General features: G+C 38.8%; 1 protein-coding gene across 2 annotated transcripts in view; it reads right to left on the reverse strand.

Annotated features, from left to right (window-relative positions):
* FNDC3B (fibronectin type III domain containing 3B) overlaps positions 1-21,340 on the reverse strand; it is a 321,497-nt gene that overhangs the window by 210,488 nt on the left and 89,669 nt on the right. For both annotated transcript variants that reach the window (XM_081065836.1, XM_081065837.1), the window contains exon 3: positions 18,778-18,853. In XM_081065836.1, coding sequence (XP_080921962.1) covers positions 18,778-18,853 — 76 coding nt within the window. The remainder of the gene's footprint in view (positions 1-18,777; positions 18,854-21,340) is intronic.

A 21,340-nucleotide genomic window follows, 5' to 3' on the forward strand; every position in this document is an offset into this window, starting at 1 on the left:
TTGTGGTTGAGAGCCCACTGGCCCATGTGGGAATCAAACCGGCAGCCTTCAGAGTTAGGAGCATAGAGCTCTAACCGCCTGAGCCACCGGGCAGGCCCAAAACTTTTATTCTAAAGCACTTTGAAAGGCATTATAATATTAACTAACAAACTGACCTATCAGAGGCAGAATTTCCTCCCTTATAAAATGAGAAGGTGGACTAGATCAGTGGTTTTTCAACATTCGTACACCAGGGGTGCAAGGTGGTCAGGGGGAAGCTTTCAGGGCCATTTGCAGGAGAAAGGTGATGGGGGTGCCTCGGGTCTCAAGCAGTCCCCATGCATCTGCTCTGTACAGAAGACTTCCGTGTAAGATCAGCTGAAGAAAAGTTTCTACAATCACTTTTCAAAACAGATGAAGCCACTGAAGTCAGAACTGAAGTCCCTTCTCACTTTAAAATGCCATAATAGCTTGATGTTTGGGGCCCTATTAGAAGGTAACCAGGAACTGAACTTGGAACTTTTCAAAGAACCCAATTCAAAGTACCAAGCAGCGGTTGAAATGTAAGCCAATATTGAGCTTCAAATGAGATGCTGACACCACTGATGGGAAAACCATGCAACAGGATTGGCTCCTAAACAGTTTCTCAAGAGTTCACTGTCCAGTTCTCACCGGGCTGAGAGACCCTGTTCCATCAAGACACACACTACAGTTTTGTTTTGTTTTGTTTTGTTGACTGTCTACCGCAGGATAGGACTGGATGCTCTTACTCCCACCATCCTCTGCACAAGTGTGGCCCATGAAGGTTGCAGCCCACTCTGGCCTTCTAAAGCATCCTCTCAGATGTCTACAGCAGCCTGGTCTCACCCCAGAAGTAACTCCTGCTGATAAGAAACCTTTCCTATGGCCAAACAAATCACTGCTTGATTCTCACAGCATTCTTCACTCCTGTTTTTCTTCCTCCTCCTCCCTTCCTATAAAAAGGGTGTCTTTTAAGTATATCTAGAAGGAAACCTGAACAGCTAGGCGCTTTCCTCTCTTAATTTGTTCCTTATCCCGCTGGTGATTCATGCCCTCGCCACTCCTTCCTCAGCACACTGAGGCGGCTCTGTTCTGCTGGCTGTGGGAGGCCACGTCAGCAGGAAACAGCACTGGCTGCCAGGTCACATTCAAGACTGTCTGGAGCAAGTCAGCGTGCAGCACCCGCAGGACAGAGGCTGCTCTATGGCTTCTGCAGAGTGAAGGGAGCGCTCAGCCTAGGAAAAAACGCCTAGCCTCTGAGCGCCACAGCAACACGAGCTTCGAGGAGACTCTAAATGCCACAGGTTAGAGTTTCCCCGTTTCTAAATGTTCCCCAAATATTTCCAGCTAGAGTTATTGGTTTCTTCTCTCCTTTTCTTAGAGGACTTACTGTACTGCATCCAAATTCATATTTGGAAAAGGCTGCCACAAGCCAAATCAAACTTCATCGTGGCTTTCTGGCTCCTGAGTCCCACAGAGGAAATTCTGCGCACCCAACCAACCAATCTCAGCAGCCCCGACACGTGGAGTCAGGACGGAAAACCTGACCTAAGGGGCTGACAGACAAATGTGGCCATCACGGGTCTTTTCTCTTCTAAACACACAGTAAAAAGAGTAAACAAACAAGGCATGCCAGATACCATCACATATCTCACCGGATGGATTCATGTCAAGAACCACCCAGCACATAGATACACCCGATAAATGACAAATACCATATTTTATGTAGCTGGTTCAGTAAGTTCCCACATCAATCCTGCTCATGGACACCAACAAGATTAAGATTAACATGTTAAATACCAGGACTCCTCTGCACCAAGATATGGAAGAGTTTCTTAATTTGCTGTAAATTTAGAATGGGGAGCCTGTACAAAGAAGAAACACGATGTTTCTCAGAAACCTCTCAACTTGAGGGCTTTTCCCTCCACTCTTGGAGGAAGGTCTTCTTACGTGGATAGCCCCAAAGTCCAAGCTTTCTCTCCCAATATGTCAGGTCTCCTAAAGGAAACATCCCTTCCCGTGGAAATATTAGAAGAAGCAGGAGAGAAAACAGGTGACAAAGAGTGGTTCAGGACATGAGGGAGGGTGTGTTAAACGAGAGACAAGGGCAGGACAGAGACCAGCACACACCCTGCTGAGACACAGCCACGGCTGTCCAGTCCTCACAGTTCTGGGAAGGCACTGAGCTGCTGGGTAGAGAGAAGGCACTAACGACCCCAAGCACACGCTTGCACACACAAACCCAAGTGCAAAAGCGACGATGTGACTTCCAAGGTGAGTCTGTGGCAATAGAGGCATTAGGAGCAAACCAGGAGGAAGAAAGGCACACAAAGCCAAGAGACTTTTTTTTCCATGAGAAGGAATCAGAGACCCAAACAAAAATCAAACGTTATAGGTACTTAGAGATTGATGTAAAAAGTATCCCTTTTTGTTTTCAAACGTTTATAAAAATGAACATCAACAGCACATCTAATCTGTCACTTCATCAAACCTGGTCTTCACACAAGGATTGAGTATCTTTAAGTGGATTTCTCACCAGCACCTCTTTATGGGAGAGAAAGAAAAGATCAGATTTGGCTTCCTATTAATTTACTGAAAAGTAAACAAATATTCCAAGTTTAATTGGCTACCACAGGCTCTGCATAAATCCATGAATAAAAATACCCTGATGCCCTGATAAACTACACTAAAGGTTTAAAAGCATCTCCAAAAAAAACAAAGAAAAAAACACAAACTACCACATCTCATATACTGCTTGTATTAGGTTGGTGCAAAAGTAATTGCAGTTTAAAAGGTTAAAAATAATTGCAAAAACTGCAATTACTTTCACACCAACCTAATATATCCCGTGCATAATTAATTATTATGCAAGGGAAGTATTTAGAGGCAGATGGTCTAGATCCAAAGGTAATATATTTCTTGGTTAACACTGTAGGTGCACGCACGTGCACACACACACACACGTGGAAGAGACTAAGTCAAGAAAACAAAATATTTTCCATATAAATGTCAGAAGCACATGACAAATTTGCTGAACTGGATTATACTGTTTTTAATAGGATAACAATGCAATAGCCAACACAAAGATGAACAGAAGAGCCTTGAAAAAATTTAAACCCAAAGTTTAGATTTTACCAAAGGGATAGACAAAACAGAGCAGACACAAGTGGCAGTACTGGCAAACACATACACTACATGTGTGTGCATGCGTGCGCACATACACACATATAAAAAAGAGAAGCCTTTTGGCATGATGAGAGAGACATTTGGTGAGCAGCTAACACTAACAAAGAGCATCACAAGATTATGACTTGTATGTAAATCCTCCAGGGTCTATTTAGAAGAGATACTGTTTACGCAAATTAGTCACATTTCTACAACTGAGAATTATAATAAGCTATTCCAATTTTTACAGACAAAGACACACACATGAAATTATTATGCAAACACAAATTAGGAAACATCCAAATTAATTTGTGTTTTTTTTTCAGGACGAATTAAGTCTGGAAGAGAAATTAAAAACTAAATTAGTATTTTCATTAATTCCAATTATCTTTTTTCCTCATTTTAACATTTCCTAAAAAAGGAAAGCATCTTACAGTTCATGTTTAATTGACAGTGTTCTCCCTTCTGTAGAGGTACATGAAATAATGACACCTTAAAATCAATGGCATACTAGTTTTGATAAAATGATAGCAAATAATCCTATGAAATCAATGCAAAAAAGACAATCATGTGTGCTGTTTCATAGATGAGAAACAAACAGCAAGGCAATCTTTTCCAGTTCATGGATAAGAGGTGGGCAGGTAGGGACGACCAGGGCTCATACAGACCCTTCAGCTGAGGCAATACACCTAGGATGAGAAAGTATCGCTTTTCGTACTTTCAGGCTTTTTTCCTTTCACAAATCACTCAATGCCCTCAATATTGGAAGACATAAAATAAAGTCCACCAAATGTTTTACTGAATGCAATGTAAATTAAATACTTATGACAACTCTATGTTTAAATATATACAGGTACCAATTACATCTAAATCTCTGGAATTAGGGACCCAAGCACTGTTGTTTGTTTGTTTATCTGTGTAATTCCCAGGAGGTTCAGCTGTGCAGCCAGGGTTGACAACAAGTGGTCTAAAGCACCTGGCATACAATATATGTACACATACATTTAAAAATCTGGCAATTACTAAAACAAGGGGGAAAAACACATACTGGGTAATTTTCTTTCCTTTTTTCTTACTAATCAAGATTAGTTTATGCTAATTAAATTTTTGAGAAATTAATGCAGTGCCTAAAGAGTTCTAAATAACTTACCGTGTTTCCCTGAAAACAAGACTGGGTCTTATATTAATTTTTGCTCCATTAGGGCTTATTTTCAGGGGATGTCTTATTTTCTTCATGTACAACAATCTACATTTATTCAAATACAGTCACGTCATATTCTTTTGGAGCATCGTCATAAGGTACTAAATGTGTCTGTCTGGCTGAGATCTTAACTGGGGCTTATTTTCGGGGTAGACCTTATTTCCGGAGAAACATGGTAACACCTCACTTTCAAATAGAAAACCCAGATAATTAAGCTCTTGAAATCTGCCCATACTTGAACCTAGTTAAGTAAAATTCTAGTCTTTTCAAGTGAGAGGGAAAAAAGAAATTAAGGGATAAGATTTTATAAATGATCTGATCCAATCCCCTTATTCTGAGGTGAGGAAAGTAAGTGCCCGATCAATGGAACTGGACTGAATAGAGAGGAAGTTAAACCTCTGTTAGGAGACTCTTCCTCTAATCAGAGCCAGAAAGTTTTGTCAGGTCTTCATTTAAAAGGGAAGAGGAAAATTAACACTATAGTCAATTGATTTTTACTGTATGAGTTCAAATCCAATGACTGCTGATGTGAACCTAAGTCAATAAAAAAAATTGCACAAAACAGAGGGTCTATGGCAGGTATACAGTTAAGAAGATTTGTATTGACAAAGGGAAATAAGCTTGAAATAAATTTAAAGAGGCCAGATTAGCAAGGCTATTACGCACTTCCTAATGAGCCATTTCCTATGTCTTCTAAATATGTTACCCAGAGCTACTTTTCGACACTCAGGCTCAAATTCTCTTCTCAGAGACTCTCATTTTCTCCTAAGTCTGTTTTGTGGTTAATTACTTGCCTTCTGACTACTCTGGGGATAGCCAAGAAACAGGTAGAATGCACCTGTTGTTCTTGAGTTCCATCTGAGATGGAGGCTGACATTCTATTCACCTCTGAGGAATGTTAATTGCTGATACTGGCATGACAGGTGCAATGAGGAGTAGTAAAATGATCAATGAACTCAACTCACGGAACAGTGATGGAGATCATCTAAAGACCATGAGAAAACTCCTCAAGAGCTGTAACTTTAATTATTAATAAATCAGTCTGGAATTTAACAATTGACCCTTGAAACAGATTTTTTTAAACAGGGCACAAAGTTCTAAATTTCTACAATGGTGCCCTGTCCACTGGAGGAAAAAAAAACTATGTATAATCCTGTTTTCCACGTTACTATGGAGTCATTCACTACCCTCCCCCGTTCCCCCCCCCCCCACCGCAACTGCCTCACACCGATTGCTTCTCTCTTCTGTCGGCAACGTTCGTCCCTCTGTTCCAGATCCTTGCTGGTGTCCAGTCCTATCTATTTTGAATTCTGAGTCACTTCCTACCCCTCCACATTTATGCTTTAAAACCTTCCTGTTTCTTTGGAATACTTTAAACAGTGAAGCCAACTTCTATATGGGCCCACCTACTTTTTATTCTCCCCTTTTGGCTTTTTTTTATTACGTCCCAGCTTGAGAGGGGGAAACGATGTACTTGCCTATTATTTGAATACAGTGTATGATATTCTTTTGTCTGTTTGGAATACTTTTAATATTTGCATATGTTTCCTAACTCAGTGATTCCCCAAATATGACATAATACTATTCATTAAACTTTAAAATAGCCTTAGGATATCCTTGGTGGTCATATTTTTTTCTCATTATTTGGAAACTGAGGCACAGAAAAGAAAAGGTAATTCCTGATAAAATGGCAACGGAATTAGGAGATGTAAACTGAAAGACTGTACAAATTCTTTGAAAACCGAGTCCCTGATTCAAGCCTCAATTCATGAAAACTATAGCAGAGGAAGGGGAAAATATTTCAGACAAAGAAAAACCTCTATCTTTGAGCTTACAACTGGAGAATTTAAATCAATTATTCTTTCTTATTTTTCTGCATTTACATGGATTTTTTTCCCTTTGCCCATTTTGTGACCACACTTAATCCTGAGAGCTTTCCCTTTTGTTTAAGGGCACTAAGTCCCCTTTTCTTACACATGCTCCTCATCCCAACAATCTCCTACCTCAGTTCTCAAAGCCTGCTCCCAGCACCAAGGACCTCAGTATCACCTGGGAACCATCATAAACATTGATTCTCAGGCACCACCCACCCCAGGCCTGAATCAGAAACCCCGGACGGTGGTCCCAGCAATCTGCTTTAACAAACCTTGCCAGGTCCATGCTCAAGTTATTGGTCATTGTCAGCATGTGACACGGGATGACATACCCTGGATTCAGGCCAGCTGTGGGGACCACCTGAGCCAAGCACCAAGATGTTTCCTAGGCACCTACAGCATTTAAGTTATTAGGCAAGACCCAGAAAAGAACAAAGAGGGAAGCAATAGTCCCAGCCTAATTATTTCATAAAGTCAAGCGGAATCAGGGCTAAAAGTAGCTTCAGCAAGATGGTGATTTTCTCATCTCACTTTTTCAACCCCATCAGCCCTGCCACAGTCTTACCCGTTTTAATCAACTTGGAATTTTATTAGTTTATAATAGGAGCGATTGCATTTACATCTAAATAAAGGAAAAGTAAATCTGTACTCTGCTGAAAGAAGTAAACTCAAATTTTTGTTTGATGACGCTTGTCTATTGCTTATGGAAATTTGTAACAAAAACTAAAGAGCAATTTTAATTAATAGGGTCAATAAAAACAACCACCACATTAAGGTTACTTAATAAGTATATGAATACGAGACAAAAGATCCCTGAACACTTTACAAAATGTCCTAAGGAAGACTCACCTGAATGAACAGACACAGGTATGTACCATGTGCAGTGTGACGTACTTGGGAAAGCACACCATGAGAATTTCTTAAGCTATCCTAGGGGTTAGGTTAACCAGAGATTCTCGGTCTCCACAGCATATTAGAATTACCTGTGAAGTTTTTCAAAACTAATATCCAGGCCTTACCCCCTCTGCAATCTGAAATTTCCCAATAATTAGCCTGGAGAGCGACTTGCGCATTTTTTCAAAGTTCCCCAGGTAATTCTGATGTGCAAAAGATACAAATCACTGTGTTATCACAACCAGCTATAAAATTCTGAGATGTTAGAGATGTTCCTTACCTTCAGCACACGATGTAAGAACTACGTCATCCAAAATGCAAATGCCTGACCCACAGAATAAGAACTATCTTGATCATTAAAAATAAATTACCGAAATTAATCTCACATCTTGATTTCTAACTTACGAGATAATACGCCATGCTTTTGCTATATTTTATTAAGATTTTGCAACTATTTCATGCTTATACTTGAAGACAATTTATGTATAAAGATTTTATTACACTACCCACAGAGATTGCTCTTCCTCAATAGAAGACAAGTTAAATTCTAGTTGTGCCAAAGAGCTCCTTTTGTCCATACTGCTTATATCCTGGTACAGCAGGCACAGAAAATTGACACTGTGGAATCTGGCAGAAGACACACTGACTTGATGTTAAAAGATCCCATCCTGCATAACCAAAAAACTCCAGCCCTGTACAACTGTTAAAGACTTGCCATTTCAAGAACAAGAAAACAGTTTAATTTCACATTTACATTAGACAAGTGTGTGTGTGTGTGTGTGTGTGTGTGTGTGTCCACTTTAATGAGAACTGCAAAACAAAACAGATAAATTCATCTAGTAGTCCTCTGACAGAGCTTAACATTTTCACTCAAAAATACCACTGTGGATAATGCTTATATTTTAATCTTTTTAAGTTTCCACTCCTATTCCCAAAGACTTTTCTTCCCATGATGCTAAGCCTCCTTTTCTTGTCAGTTGAGAATAAAAAAGTTTTAATTTTCTTTAACTGGAAGCTTTTAAAATTAGGTGAAAATGTGGAAATTCCTATTGCTAGAAAGATACCACAAAACTGTTAATTCTGGCTCTACAGTGCAATATATAAAGTGTACATAGAGGAATTATGTTTATATTATGAAATGCTTCCATTTTAACTCAGACACAAAAAAAGGTGAAAAATTGAAAAAGTTCAACTTTTCTCTCCAAATTGAAGAAGGGGTGTGGGGGAAAATTTGGAGAGGGGAGTTACATCCAACCAACCACAGATGAAATGTGGGTATATTCAAAGAACCCCAAACCATAAAGTCATAAAGGAAAGTCACTGATGTGGGCCTTTGTGAGGACAGTTCTCTCCATAGAGCAGGTCCTAAAATAAAGTCGTTTTGTTCAACAACGTTTTGTTATAACGTTGATCAGATGGCACAGGAACTTAACTCTTGTTTATATCAATTATCCTGTGGTAAAACTAATTTCATTATACAGCTTTTCACCGCATTTCCAAGAATCTATCGACCACATTAAATAAGGATTCACTATATTTAGATAGGTCCAGAAACAAGTATTAAAACATAAGCCTCTTTTATCCAATTGTCCTTGATGTCTCAAAAATAGTGTGCCACATACCAAGTCACGGAAAACTCTCCTCAGAGAAGCAATAACCAATTTGCCAAGCAGAAAAACAGCACTTATCTGTTTGCCTTTTTATCCTCTTTTGTTAATCCCAATGCTTGTCCAGTTATGTCATAGTGAGCATACAATGTTTACTCACTATCATTTACATTGTAGGACAAATATTTTCTAAAAGACCAGATTCCACCTATTTTAGGGAAATATACAATTCATCCAGTACCAATCGCTCACTCCCTCTCTTCAGTGTGTGTCCCACTAGTCAGCCAATCATGACTGTCTCCCTAAACATTTCTAATTTCGGTTCCCATTTCCATATCCCACCACCACTGCCCTTCCCCACTATTCTCTTCTTCTCCAGCCTGCACCTCCCTGTCGCCTATCTCACCCACCTCCCTTACCCTTTCAATCAACACTGTTGATGAACAAAGAGGAAAAAATTCCTCTGTCGACTCCATTTAATTCAGTAACCAGACTTACTTACAATTTAAAGTGTACTGTGTACATTCCTGGGTCTGGCAGTTTACTGAGAGTTTACTGCTACAGAAATCCTGTAATTTTTAACTGCTTAAAAACATTAATAAAATATTAATGAGTAATCAAAATTAAAATATTTACTAATAATACAAAAGATAAATATAAAGCTAGTCTACCTTCTAGTATTAAACAGCTTTAAAAATATTTTCTAAGGTGTTCCCAGAATACTCCCTGCAAAAGAAAAAAGTTAACAAAATAATGAATGTAATAATCATCCCCTCATTCTTTTTTACAGGTAAGAGGAGCTAACCCATATATCGGACTTTTTCAGAATTACTGTGTTTTTGGAATCACACCCATAACTGCATTACCCATCCAAAAGTAAAAAGAACCAAATTTAACTACTTCAGCATAGTGACAAACAAAAAGAGAACCTCTATGTATTAGCTAAGAATTTTTCCATCATTTTGATATGACTTTTTAGCAGTATAAAAGAAACTACTTTCTTTTATTCTCAACTCCTAGAAGGTGCTGGATAGGCACTGGGATACAAAGATCACTAAGATTTGACACCCACCTTTGAAGAAACCTTCACAGTCTTCTTTAAAGACACTTTTAACATGACGTTTTCCATTTCAAGATGTAAGTATAAAAAGAAGAGTAAAAAATACAGACAGAATAAAGCAATAACTAAGAGACTACAAGCTGTGAAGTAAAATGTGGCAGATAACTGAGGTAATGTGACATTGTTAGCTCTTCTGAATTATCTGACATGCAAAGATCTGTGACATTTAAGGAACTCCAAGCAGTGGTACCTTCAGAGATAATATTTTAATCACTGTTTAACAAGACTGAAAGGCAAAAGGGCACAGAAGCTAAATTCCCATTTCATAATTTTTAAACATATTATTTCTGAAGCATTATAACTAAAATGTAAAGCTATCTAAAAAAAAAAAAAAATCCTAACCAATGCCTCAAGTCCACATAGGCTTTCCCGAAATGCTTTAAAATGACAGAAAACAAAATTGAAGGGTGGTTAAATATCTAGCCATAATGGGATTGGGAGCCTAATAATGGTTCCTATTTACTGGACCCTTATAATGACTCAAACTGTTGTAAGTGCTTTCTACATACTAAGTCATTTAATCCTCATAGCAAGCCTGCAATTCCAAAACAATTGGAATTGTCATTCCAATTCTATAGATAAGGCAATTGAGGTGTATAGAAGTAACGGATTTTATGATACACAACTAATATACGGAGAATTTCTTTTTTAAGATTTTTATTAAAATACAGCTACGATACAATATTATATTAGTGTCAGGGGTATACCATAGTTATTCAACATTTATGTACCTAAAGAAGTGATCACCGTAAGTCTAGCAGCCATCTGACACCGTACCATGCTATCACAATATTATTGGCTATATTTCCCATGCTGCACTTTACATCCCCATGACTTGTTTGTTTTACACCTGGAAATCTGAACCTCTTATTCCCGTTCATCTTTTCCACCCTTTTTTAATTTTTCAATTACAGTTAATATTCAGTGCTATTTTATATTAGTTTCAGGTATACAACATAGAAATTAGACATTTATATAACTTAAGAAGTGATCCCCCTGATTAGTCTAATACCCACCTGACACTATATACATAGTTATTACCATATCATTGACTGTATTCCCTATGCTGTACTTTACATCCCCACGACTATTTCATAACTACCAATTTGTACTTCTTAATCCCTTCACCTTTTTCCCCCGTCCCTCAAATCCCCTTATGTGTGGCAACCATCAGCTTATTCCCTGCATCTACGAGCCTACTTCTGTTTTGTTCATTTATTTTGTTCTAAAATATGGAACACTTCATGAATTTGCATGTCATCTTTGTGCAGGGGCCATGCTAACCTTCTCTGAATTGTTCCAATTTTAATGTATGTGCTGCCGAAGAGAGCATAATGCAGGGAATTTCTAAGCCAAGCAATCTCACTCCAAAACCCATAATGAACTTACCAATATTCCTTACTGCCTTTCACTACTGCCTAAGAGCAGGATGCATTAAATAGAGATTAAAACAAGTATGGAATTTCATGGAAATTTAATTATAAAAGGCAAGACCTAAAGAAGGGGAGGAATATTCAGAGGAACTCCTTGATAGGCCTGTCTGAATATGGCCATTCAGGCACACTGTGAGAGTTTGCTTATCACCCAAAAGAAAACAACTGAAGCTTCAACTACAAGAAAACTAACTTTAAAGGCATGGAACGGTGGGCTCATTGTTTTATCCATAATGCTATATCTGAATATTTACATCCCCATAAACCTTCATTTGAAATGTCTGAACTGTTGTCCTCACCCTCAGCCCCATGAAAGCAAGCATATTATAAGCAGGCAATGAAAGGAAGGCTAGAACTTCAGCTGATTATGAAGTCACCGCCCATAAGTGATCATGACATCACTTTAGAATGAAACTAATCAGCAAAACTGTGGATATTACTAGATAATAATGGTACTTAACAATGGATTATCTAACAACCTTAGTAAATAGATATTCTCACTATCCCCATTTTAAGAGAAACAACAGGCTAAAAGGTTAAGCATTAGCTAGCAAACGACCAGGGGATTCACAGTACAGTCTTTACACTCTTAAAACATAATCTTCGTAATTTCTAACAAACCAAATCACCAAAACTTTACTTGCAGAAAATGGCCAAATAAAGTATGACACTATAATACTGGGTGAAGCTTTTGTCCTAATTATGTAAATGTAACAATGGATATAAACAATCAAGGTAACTGGGAAGGGCTGAAAAGGAAAGGCAGCAAGGAGCAGACATACTGGGTACTCACCCCCAACCCCCGAGAGAGGGACTTCACACCTCCTGGGAAGCAACATAGTTAGGCACTGATGTAAGTCAGTCTTGTAACATGACTCAATACCTGCATGATGACAGCTGCACGTAGGATCAGGCACGGACTTTCCTCCTACCCTTGCCATAACCTGCACTTTCTGCCCTGGGTCTATTAGTATTCACCAGCCCTTGTGGAGACCACCAGCTGATGAACTTCCAGTTACTCAGCAGCAAGTTGTTTGAAAGGGGCTGATCAGGTCAGCACAAAGAATGCCTGAAAAACCAACAGCTGTGCCTGTCCATGTGTGAAAGAAAAGCTAAATCATCATTGTCCAAAATAAAGCCCCCAAACATTTCACAGATCGGATATACTCCAAAACACTAAAAATGATTTTTCATCAATATTACACACACACGCGTGCACACACACCCATGATTTGTTCTGCAACTAACATACAAGAGTCACAAAATGAGCTGGCAAAGTTGGTGGAGTATTTCAGATTATCCTAAGACTCTCTCAGCTTATGGCCTCACTGGAGGACTGTGAACTAACTCTCACCAAATACAGCTTTCAATCAATCAGAAAGATGGGCAGGGCACTGGGGAGAGCCTGGGGAAAGGACTTAGTATTTTCAGTTCTAAAAGGTTTTAAAGTGAGGCCAAACTGTTCATAATAACACTTCAAATGAAGTAATCCCTCACAAACCCCCTCTAAATGCAAAAGAAATGGGTTTTCAACGCAGTTTCTTATACAGAAAAGAAGTTCTCCAATTCCTAATCTTGTAATAGGAAAAAAAAATATTTCCACTAATAATGCATTCTAAAAATAATTAGTCAAATAACAATCAATGACATGTTCAATGTGATATGAGTCTGCAAAGATTCAGAAAGATTGCAAGCATTTATACTATAAGAATTTCGCTTTCAAACCATCCAAATACTTTTGATGAAAAAATTGTTTGCAAATTTAAGCCAAGGCAAGGGTTCAATAAACCCCAGAAGACAGACTTCATTTGCAACAGGTTCTCTTCCTTGGTTTTAAGACAATAAAACAGGGATTTCTCATTTATATGCTGAGTCTGCTTTAAAGGAATAGACCATATAGAAACTTTGCTTGTGAAAACATAGTCTACTTCAGCTTGTACACCCTCGCTATGTCACCACTCGTGTTATTTCTCAATAAACAAAGCAAGAGACAAGGGGAGTTCCCCAGGACCTGTCATAAAAGTTCTTAGACAGAATGACGGGTCAGTGTTTCAATGTGCCAAACAAGTCTCATAAATGCACTTAAAGTCCCAAATGGGGGGCTGGGGGAGGAGGGGCGGGGGAGAAAAGCACATTAAGGTCCCTTTGGCAGTCTGAATGCTGAATCATACAAGGAGGGGTGGGTTGGTGGAAGACAAACGAGGAGACTCAGAAACGTGGAACTGCTCTCAATGGTGTCATTCATACGGCCCCGAAGCAGAGTGTGGTGTTCATCAATGATATGGTTCCCACACTCACTGGGCCCGGGGGAGAATTAGACACAGAGCTGAAGAAGGCTTAAGGAGAGTAAGTAGAAGAGGAAAAAGGATTTCACATTCTAATAGCATCCAAGCGACAGCCATCTCCACGTTTCCCTCCCACCATACATTCTGCTGTCATTTCAAGTTCTCAACCCACTTCACACAAGTTAGCAGAGTACCCTGGCTTCATAAAAGATGTCTAAATTATTGTGAGCAAAAAACATTAGCAATTAAGCATCTTTAAATAGTGTTCTTTATTAAAATGGTGCTTCCCAAACATTTTACTGCAATCTGTGTTTTTTTAAAGGATCACCTTGACATTCACCTATTTTCTTTAGGCTCACAACTTTCATGTAGCAGTCTTAAAACACAAATAAAAACTGCAGTATTACTACAGGGTCAATATGAAAGTCCATAAATTCTAATCATGTTTCTCTCAAGGAAACAGACTAGCTTCCACTATCAACGCATTAGAAATTTTAAGTTCTTCCAGAGATTTTAGAGACCATTTAAAGCATTTAACTAAACATCTTTCAGCTCCTAGCACAGTAATAAAATTTAAAAGAAAAATCATCACACTTGTAAAGCCAGAGCCCGTCAAGGGTCTGGTCTGCATGGCTGGGGGTAGGGAGAAGGATGCTATTCCCTGTCACAACTGAGTTCACAGTGCCATTCACGGGCTAAGGAAAGTCTGCGCATATAACCAGACTGTTATGGGTAGTACTACCCCCACCTGCTTCCCCAGGAATGCAGAGAAAGGTCACAATGAAATGGAGTGGTCCGGGAGGGCTCCTGCAGGGGACAGACCTAGAGCCTAAAAGGAAGTGTGGTATTTGTTTTGGCTAAAGGAATTTAGTGGGAGCAGAGAAATGGCCCAGATAAAAAGATGGCATGTGTGGGCAGGAAAGAAGGCTCCACTGCCAGCACCTCGGCCCAGACAAGGGTATGAAAATAATGAGCGAGACCCACAGCTGCCCGCTATGAATTCCTGACTTTAAGCAAAGGCAAGGATTCATATTGATGGCTAAGATTCTTTTTTTCCTTCACAATTAGCTCTTTATACACTTTCATCTGGCCTAGGGAAGAAAAATCTTTTGTCTAGGATGCCATAGGTATAGTGTGGCAACCAAGTGAGGAAAAAACTATGACCTTTTGTGGCCCCGTCAAGACCTATGATTCATGTTTCATGGAAAATATTGAGAAATGTTCCATTAGAAATGAATCTGCTTTCACAGCATATTGAATGTTTCCTGTGTTTTTCTTCCTTCATTATCACCAAGGACATTCCCATGAAAACAGAATCTTTTCTTTTCCCCCAGAATAACCATATTACTTATATTGATTTGCTTTGAATTTCCAAGCTGCCTTTTCATGGTATCACAATGAGTCTTTCTAGTGATGCTAATGTCCTACAGACAAAAATTATTAGGCTGACAAACTCAACTACAAGCAATGGGGGTTGACCTCATATGGGGTGATTTCAAAGTTTCCAGGAAGGCGCAGCAACCAATTCCACTCCCTACCCTTATAACACAACCCCCGCCCCCCCCCGTCCCCCCAGCAATCCCTAATCTGCTGGCTAGTGTTGAGTGTTGAAATAGCAAAGTTATTAAACTGACAGTTTCAACCATGGCGTAAGCAATGGGTATGACTTCAACATTTCCAGGAAAACCACTATCACCAACCACACTCCCACCAAAAAGAAATTACTTCCCCACCTGCTGGCTGGTGTTGAAAGAGCATAACTAGAGTTTCATTCTCTTTAACCTCTAGTAAAATGCAAATGTTTCGTTCAGGAGTTTCCATTACAATATGCCACAATTTCAGATCCTTTTCTAGTAGGTTTGTCAAAGGCAAGCAGGAAAAGATTGCCTCCCACTACATCAGTCCTCTCCCAATGTACCCCTCCTCTGCCAGCAGCTGGAGCTGGAAGCCCCACCTGGCTTTAGCCCACCTCAACTCTGGGCCCAACCATGACTTTAGGGTGAAATAATTTAAGGAGTTCTATATCAACAATCCCTGTGTCACACTGTCTGCTCTTAGTTCTATTAACACGGTGCCTTATTTTACTCCACTAAACACCCAGTCTCCACCATTCACTTTTGCTATGCAAGCCATCTCTATCTCATCCTGGCCATCTGAGTACTCTCATCCTGGTATCCTGCCCAGAATCCTGTTAGTCCAGGAACAGGAACTCACCTGGCTCTTGTCACGTGTTCAGGGAGAATGGAGCCCTGCTATTTGAGTTCATGCTTCCATGTAAAGCCACAGAGCAGGGCAATAAAGAGCTCATGCTCTGGAGTCAGACATACCAGAGATGAAAACCTGACTCTGCCTCGTTCCAGCTATGTGACTTCAGGTGTGTCAATTAACCTCTATAGGCCTCAGCTTCTTCATGTGTACCTATCACACCCACTAAATATGAGCAAATACATAGCATAAGAGCGGAATAAATTATTAGCAATGGCAGGAATGTTAATCAGTGAAAGGATAACAACTTGTGTTGGAATTTGTAAATGTACTGTCTATTCCCACATTCTGTGTCGATATGCTCTACCAAGCTGGAGTCAAGCATTCACTAACTCACTTTAGAACTCAAATGAAGGCTTTCGGGGGTGGGGAGTTAAGTGCCTGCCTGTTACACATTAGCAGCAGTCAATGGGTCTGGACTCAAGGTTCCTTCCAATTTCATCCTGTGGTCCCAGTGCTTCCCAAGCCCTAGCAAACCTTGTGATTCCAGGTCCTAGTCCCTCCCATCCCGTCCTGTGTCATTCAATTAATTGACCCAGGTACCACTATGCCCCAAACGAAGATAACCATAGTATCTAGGTATTCAGAAGAGAACAAAGAATAGGAAGGCTGGGTAAGCCAAAGATAAATGGCTCCACAATTCTGCTTTAATCAAAGGCATTTTTTGAAATCACTGGAAGGGGTGTTAGTGTCACTTATCTCCAAGTATCATCATGAATAAATACAAAGCTCTCATTGTGAGCAGAGCAAGATACTTGCAACATTCCCTGCAGAGCCTGCCAGTTACTGACATGGACCTAGGAAAAAAGTGGGGGAGAGGCGAACTAGACGAACACGAACACACACACACACACACACACACACACACTTCTCAGACACAAAGGGTAAAAGCAGGTGGCATGAAAGAGTGGATTTTTATCTATGTTGATCTATCAGCAATTTGCTTTTATAGATTCTATTACGCATGCTCGGTTGTAGAGGGACACCGTCTACCTGCCAATTCAGGAGGCTCCGGTGTTACCAAGCCCAGAGGTTCAACTGTTTTCTTACTGAACTGAAAACATCAGCTTCATTCTAACAGGCAAACTGACTTTTCATGCAGCTTTTCTGGTGTGACTCATTTTTTAAAGATGCAGAGTGGATTCTGAGTTTTATTTGTTGATAATATCCATCTATTAACGTAGTACATGGAGACAGAAGATTCTCTATCCCATACTATTTTAAAACATTCATTTCCTCTCTTCTTTGACCTGAAGTTTCTTCATATGATTTATCAACAAAGACTAGGTTTTAAGTGGTTTAGAACACCAGAGATTCATTTCAGGGACACAATGGTCAGAGAAACGCAATCACTAAAAACACTAAAGTAATGGTTGTCATTTCAGATTAACTGCAATTAAAACTCATTACACTTGACTCTTTGAAAATACATTCCTTTCTCAAACAAAAGTTTTTTCCTAAATTTTTATTCATATCAGTACAAAACAAGCAGTAAACTTACAAAGCAGCATGCTCTATTATGCGGAGCAATAGAAAAATCAACATTTTCCATGTAGCTCATTATGGAAAACTAAAGTAAGGGGCATTTTTTCCCATTTCTTAATACACTGGTAAGCAAGTCCAGGTATTAAAAATAAGCCCTACGGTCAGATTCCAGTCCAATCAATAATCTAGTATTGAATTCAAATACATGCCAAGTTACCATAATCCCAATCTCTGCCAAAAACGGCTGTCACAAATAGTGCTCTCCAACACCACAGCGTTCACTGGCTAATACAGATCTGGGGTGATCTTCCTACACAGAACCCCATATGGATCAGAGTACCTAGGTGCTTCTTTCCAAAGTGTACTAGAGAAGGGGCACTGGTATTACACAAACTAGAAATTATAACCAACATGCCTCAGGAGCTGTACACATGTAAAGAACTACTTACCTACACCTAGAACTTATTTAAGTGACACAATTCTGGACTGTGAGCTGATGCGATAACAGGATAAGACTTCTGAAGATCTTGGGAGGGGGGATTTTGCATACAGGATAAACATAAATTATTGGGGGTAGAAAATGGGCTGTGGTGGGCAGCTTTCTAAGACGGCCCCCCGTGATTCCTGTCTGCTGGTATTCATACCTTGTAAAAATCCCCTTTCTTGGGTGGGCTGGACCTAGTACACCCAATTGCCCTCTAGTTGCTTCTGAGGCATAATGTAAGCACCTTCATGGAGAGGCCACTTAGCAAGAAACTGAGGAAAGCCATCTGTCAAAAGCCTACAAAAAAACTAAGTCCTGCCAACAAACACGCAAGTGAGCCTTAAAACAGACTGCCCCCCAAACATGCCTTACAATGACTGCAGCTCTAGCCCACACCTGGATTTTAGGGTTTTGAGAGGTCCAGAGCCATAGGACACAGCTAAGCTGTGCTGTAATTATTGACCCACAGAAACTGCAAGATAATAAAAGTTGTTTTAAGCCACTACACATGGAGGTAATCTGTTACTCAGTAATAAATAACTGACAGATACTTATATAGATTTTACCTCTAAAAGCATTATTTGGTTAGCATCACTATATATTTTTCAAACATTAATTTGAAAAAGTACTCGCTGTTCTCAATTGGAGTTTTTTAGGGTCTTTTAAAATCTCTGCATTTTTCAGATTTATCAAATTCCATAATATGTGAAGCTTCTGCAAGCTTTCCCAAGTTAAATTAATTCACTTAAGTCAACAGGATACCAGAGGGATTTAACTTTGTCCCTTACATATCAGAGTCCTACAGCCGCGTTAAGGAGCCCTTATTTGACAAGAATAAAAGAAAAAAACCACAAGATAAGTTGTAGTTCTAAAAATCATATGCAGATACAGAGAAAAACTTTAATTTCTTAAAATAATAGAGGACAAACATGTTGATTGGAAGACTGACAAGAAACTTCCTTACCTTGAATGCACTGAAGTGTTCCATCCTCCGCTCTTATTGTAAAAGTCTCACCTGGATTAACTTGAACGAGAATAACCTGCCAAAATAACACATTAATTTCAATTTAATACTAGAACATCTGGGATTTCTCTTCAACAGTATTACTTACCTAAATTTATATATTAGACAGGAAGTATGTGGCACAGAATCTTGTCTAAACACAAAACTTAGGATAAGTCTTAGACCTGTTTCAAATGTGAGGGGGCTAAGTACATGCATTTGAATTTAGCTAAGTGAATTCTCCTGCTTATGATGTTATATAACTAAAAAACTCAATTTTAAGATACTCTTTCTTTCACACAATTCCTTTTGTTCCTTCACTAATTTAGAAACGACAGTAAAAAAAGAAAAAAGAGGGGTGGCCATGTAGCTCAGCTGGTTAGAGCTCAGCGCTGGTAGCACCCAGGTTGCTGGTTTGATCCCCGCATGGACCACCCTGAGCTGTGCCCTCCTAAAAAGAAAAAAAAAAGACCAGAGACCATACTTATAAAGGGAAATTTCACAGAGAAATGAGGTTCTGACCTAACACTGTTGCATACTGTCCCTAAATGTCTATTACTGACCTGGGTTATTTATTCTACTGTGTAACAATAGAAAGCAATTTATAAGAAAAATACTTGGGGTAAAAAAAAGTACCTGTGTATAGGATCTGGAAATAATGAACAGTACAAAATAAATAAATAGTATTACAAATAGGCCCCACCAAACACTCAAATTTTTCCAGCACCTCACTCTAACCAACTGAGCTAACCAGCCACCTCAAAGCAAACACTCAAACTTCTAAATCTATTACCTAAATGTCAGTGTTTCAGTCATATGAACATAAATATTTAATATTGAAGACAATTTCCAAAAGACTGGACCATCCATGGCAATGGCAAAGTAGTTCCTTTCAAAAGCCTCAGAATTTCAGTTCTAATCTAATTTAGTTCCTTTAGATTGAAAAAGGGGGACAGGGGGAGAAATCACTCATTTATATCTAAATACAAATTAAAGATGTAACCAAGCTTAAAAACTGTAGTAAAAAAAACAAATCAACGTGTGCAAGGTCAACACTATTAAAATAATTACTGTATATTTCTAGAAATTGGAAAGACCTGTCATTCATCTTACAGTTCTTGGAGCAAGCCTTGTTCCTCCCTACCATGAAACCATCAATATACTGTTTCCCGTCTGTAATGCTCTTTCTGTGCTCTTTCATCTCTGCCTGCTACCCACCTTACTCTTTCCCCAACCAGCTAACACCCGTTCATCCTGTCAGCTTAAGAAATTGCGTGACTCTCAGAACAGGTCAGGTCCCCAACTATATGTTCTCAAAAAAATAAAATAAAATAAAATAACCCTCTACTTCTCCTTCTTAGAATTTATAATTGCAATTAATTAAGCAATTATTTTAGTGTCTGTCTTTCCTTCTTTAATCTAAGCTCTATAAGCACAAAATTTGGCAGTGCTCAAAACTGTGCCTAGCATACCATGTTCCGTAACTATTTTTACTGAATGAAAGTCGTAAAACAGGTAACCATTGCAAATAATTATTTTAACTTAGAAATTAAGTTTTCTTAACATGCAATTTAAAAGTCATTTTATGTAGTATGTATCATAATTTATCTGTTTTGTAAATAAGAAATCAAAACCATTTCATCTTTAAAAACTAAACCTTTAATGTTCATGTATTTTGCTTCTTCTGTAATTCGCCACCGAAGACACTGCTAGAATATTTAAAAAAAAATTTTTTTTAAAAAAGCAGGAAATACATTAACTGGAGAAAACAGGATCATTCAGCAAAAATCAGTTCAAGCTTCATCCCTGATGCTTCTCATTATCTTGAAACATAACAGTTATTTCAAGGCAATCTAGTTTTCCTGAACAGTAACTGTGTCAATAATCTTTCAGTCTTAAGTATTCAAAATTCTCACCAACGTAAATACATTGCGCCATTTTAAGAACTCAAAAAGAAATCCCTTGATGTCTACAGAGATTAAAACATATCAATTTCTTGAAACTGAGCTTTTAAAGTCATTCCCAACATGAAAATAGTTTTAGCTTTATTTTTACATAAACATAGAACATAATTCGACTACAATGGAATAAAACAATACTCCAATAAAGAAAATTACCCATGTCTTTTATTTAAAAGCCCGTAGACCAATTGTAACAACCATCCACTTTTGCGTTTATACCTCTAGGTATAAGCCTATAATATATGCCTATAAAATTAATTAGTTGGAAAATAAATTCATTGGACACCAAGACTATGTTCCAGATATCCTTTGACAATGCCAAACTCATATGCTCTCTTCCTCCACAGTCAAAACTGTCAGAAGAGTCCTGAATGCTGGTTCTGAAAGTACAATTCACCAGTATTATGCAAAGTCCCAGGCAAGAAAAAGGATTTCTGAATTGGCCTATGTGCCAGATTCTGTCACATTATCTGCTTATCATAGTGCATGAAAAGTGTCTGTAATGGTTCCTAGTGGTCTCTGACACCAGGCCACAATTCAAAGAAGGGCCCAGTGGCATCCAG

Source organism: Rhinolophus hipposideros (assembly GCF_964194185.1).
Source record: "Rhinolophus hipposideros genome assembly, chromosome: 2".
Taxonomy (NCBI): Eukaryota; Metazoa; Chordata; class Mammalia; order Chiroptera; family Rhinolophidae; genus Rhinolophus; species Rhinolophus hipposideros.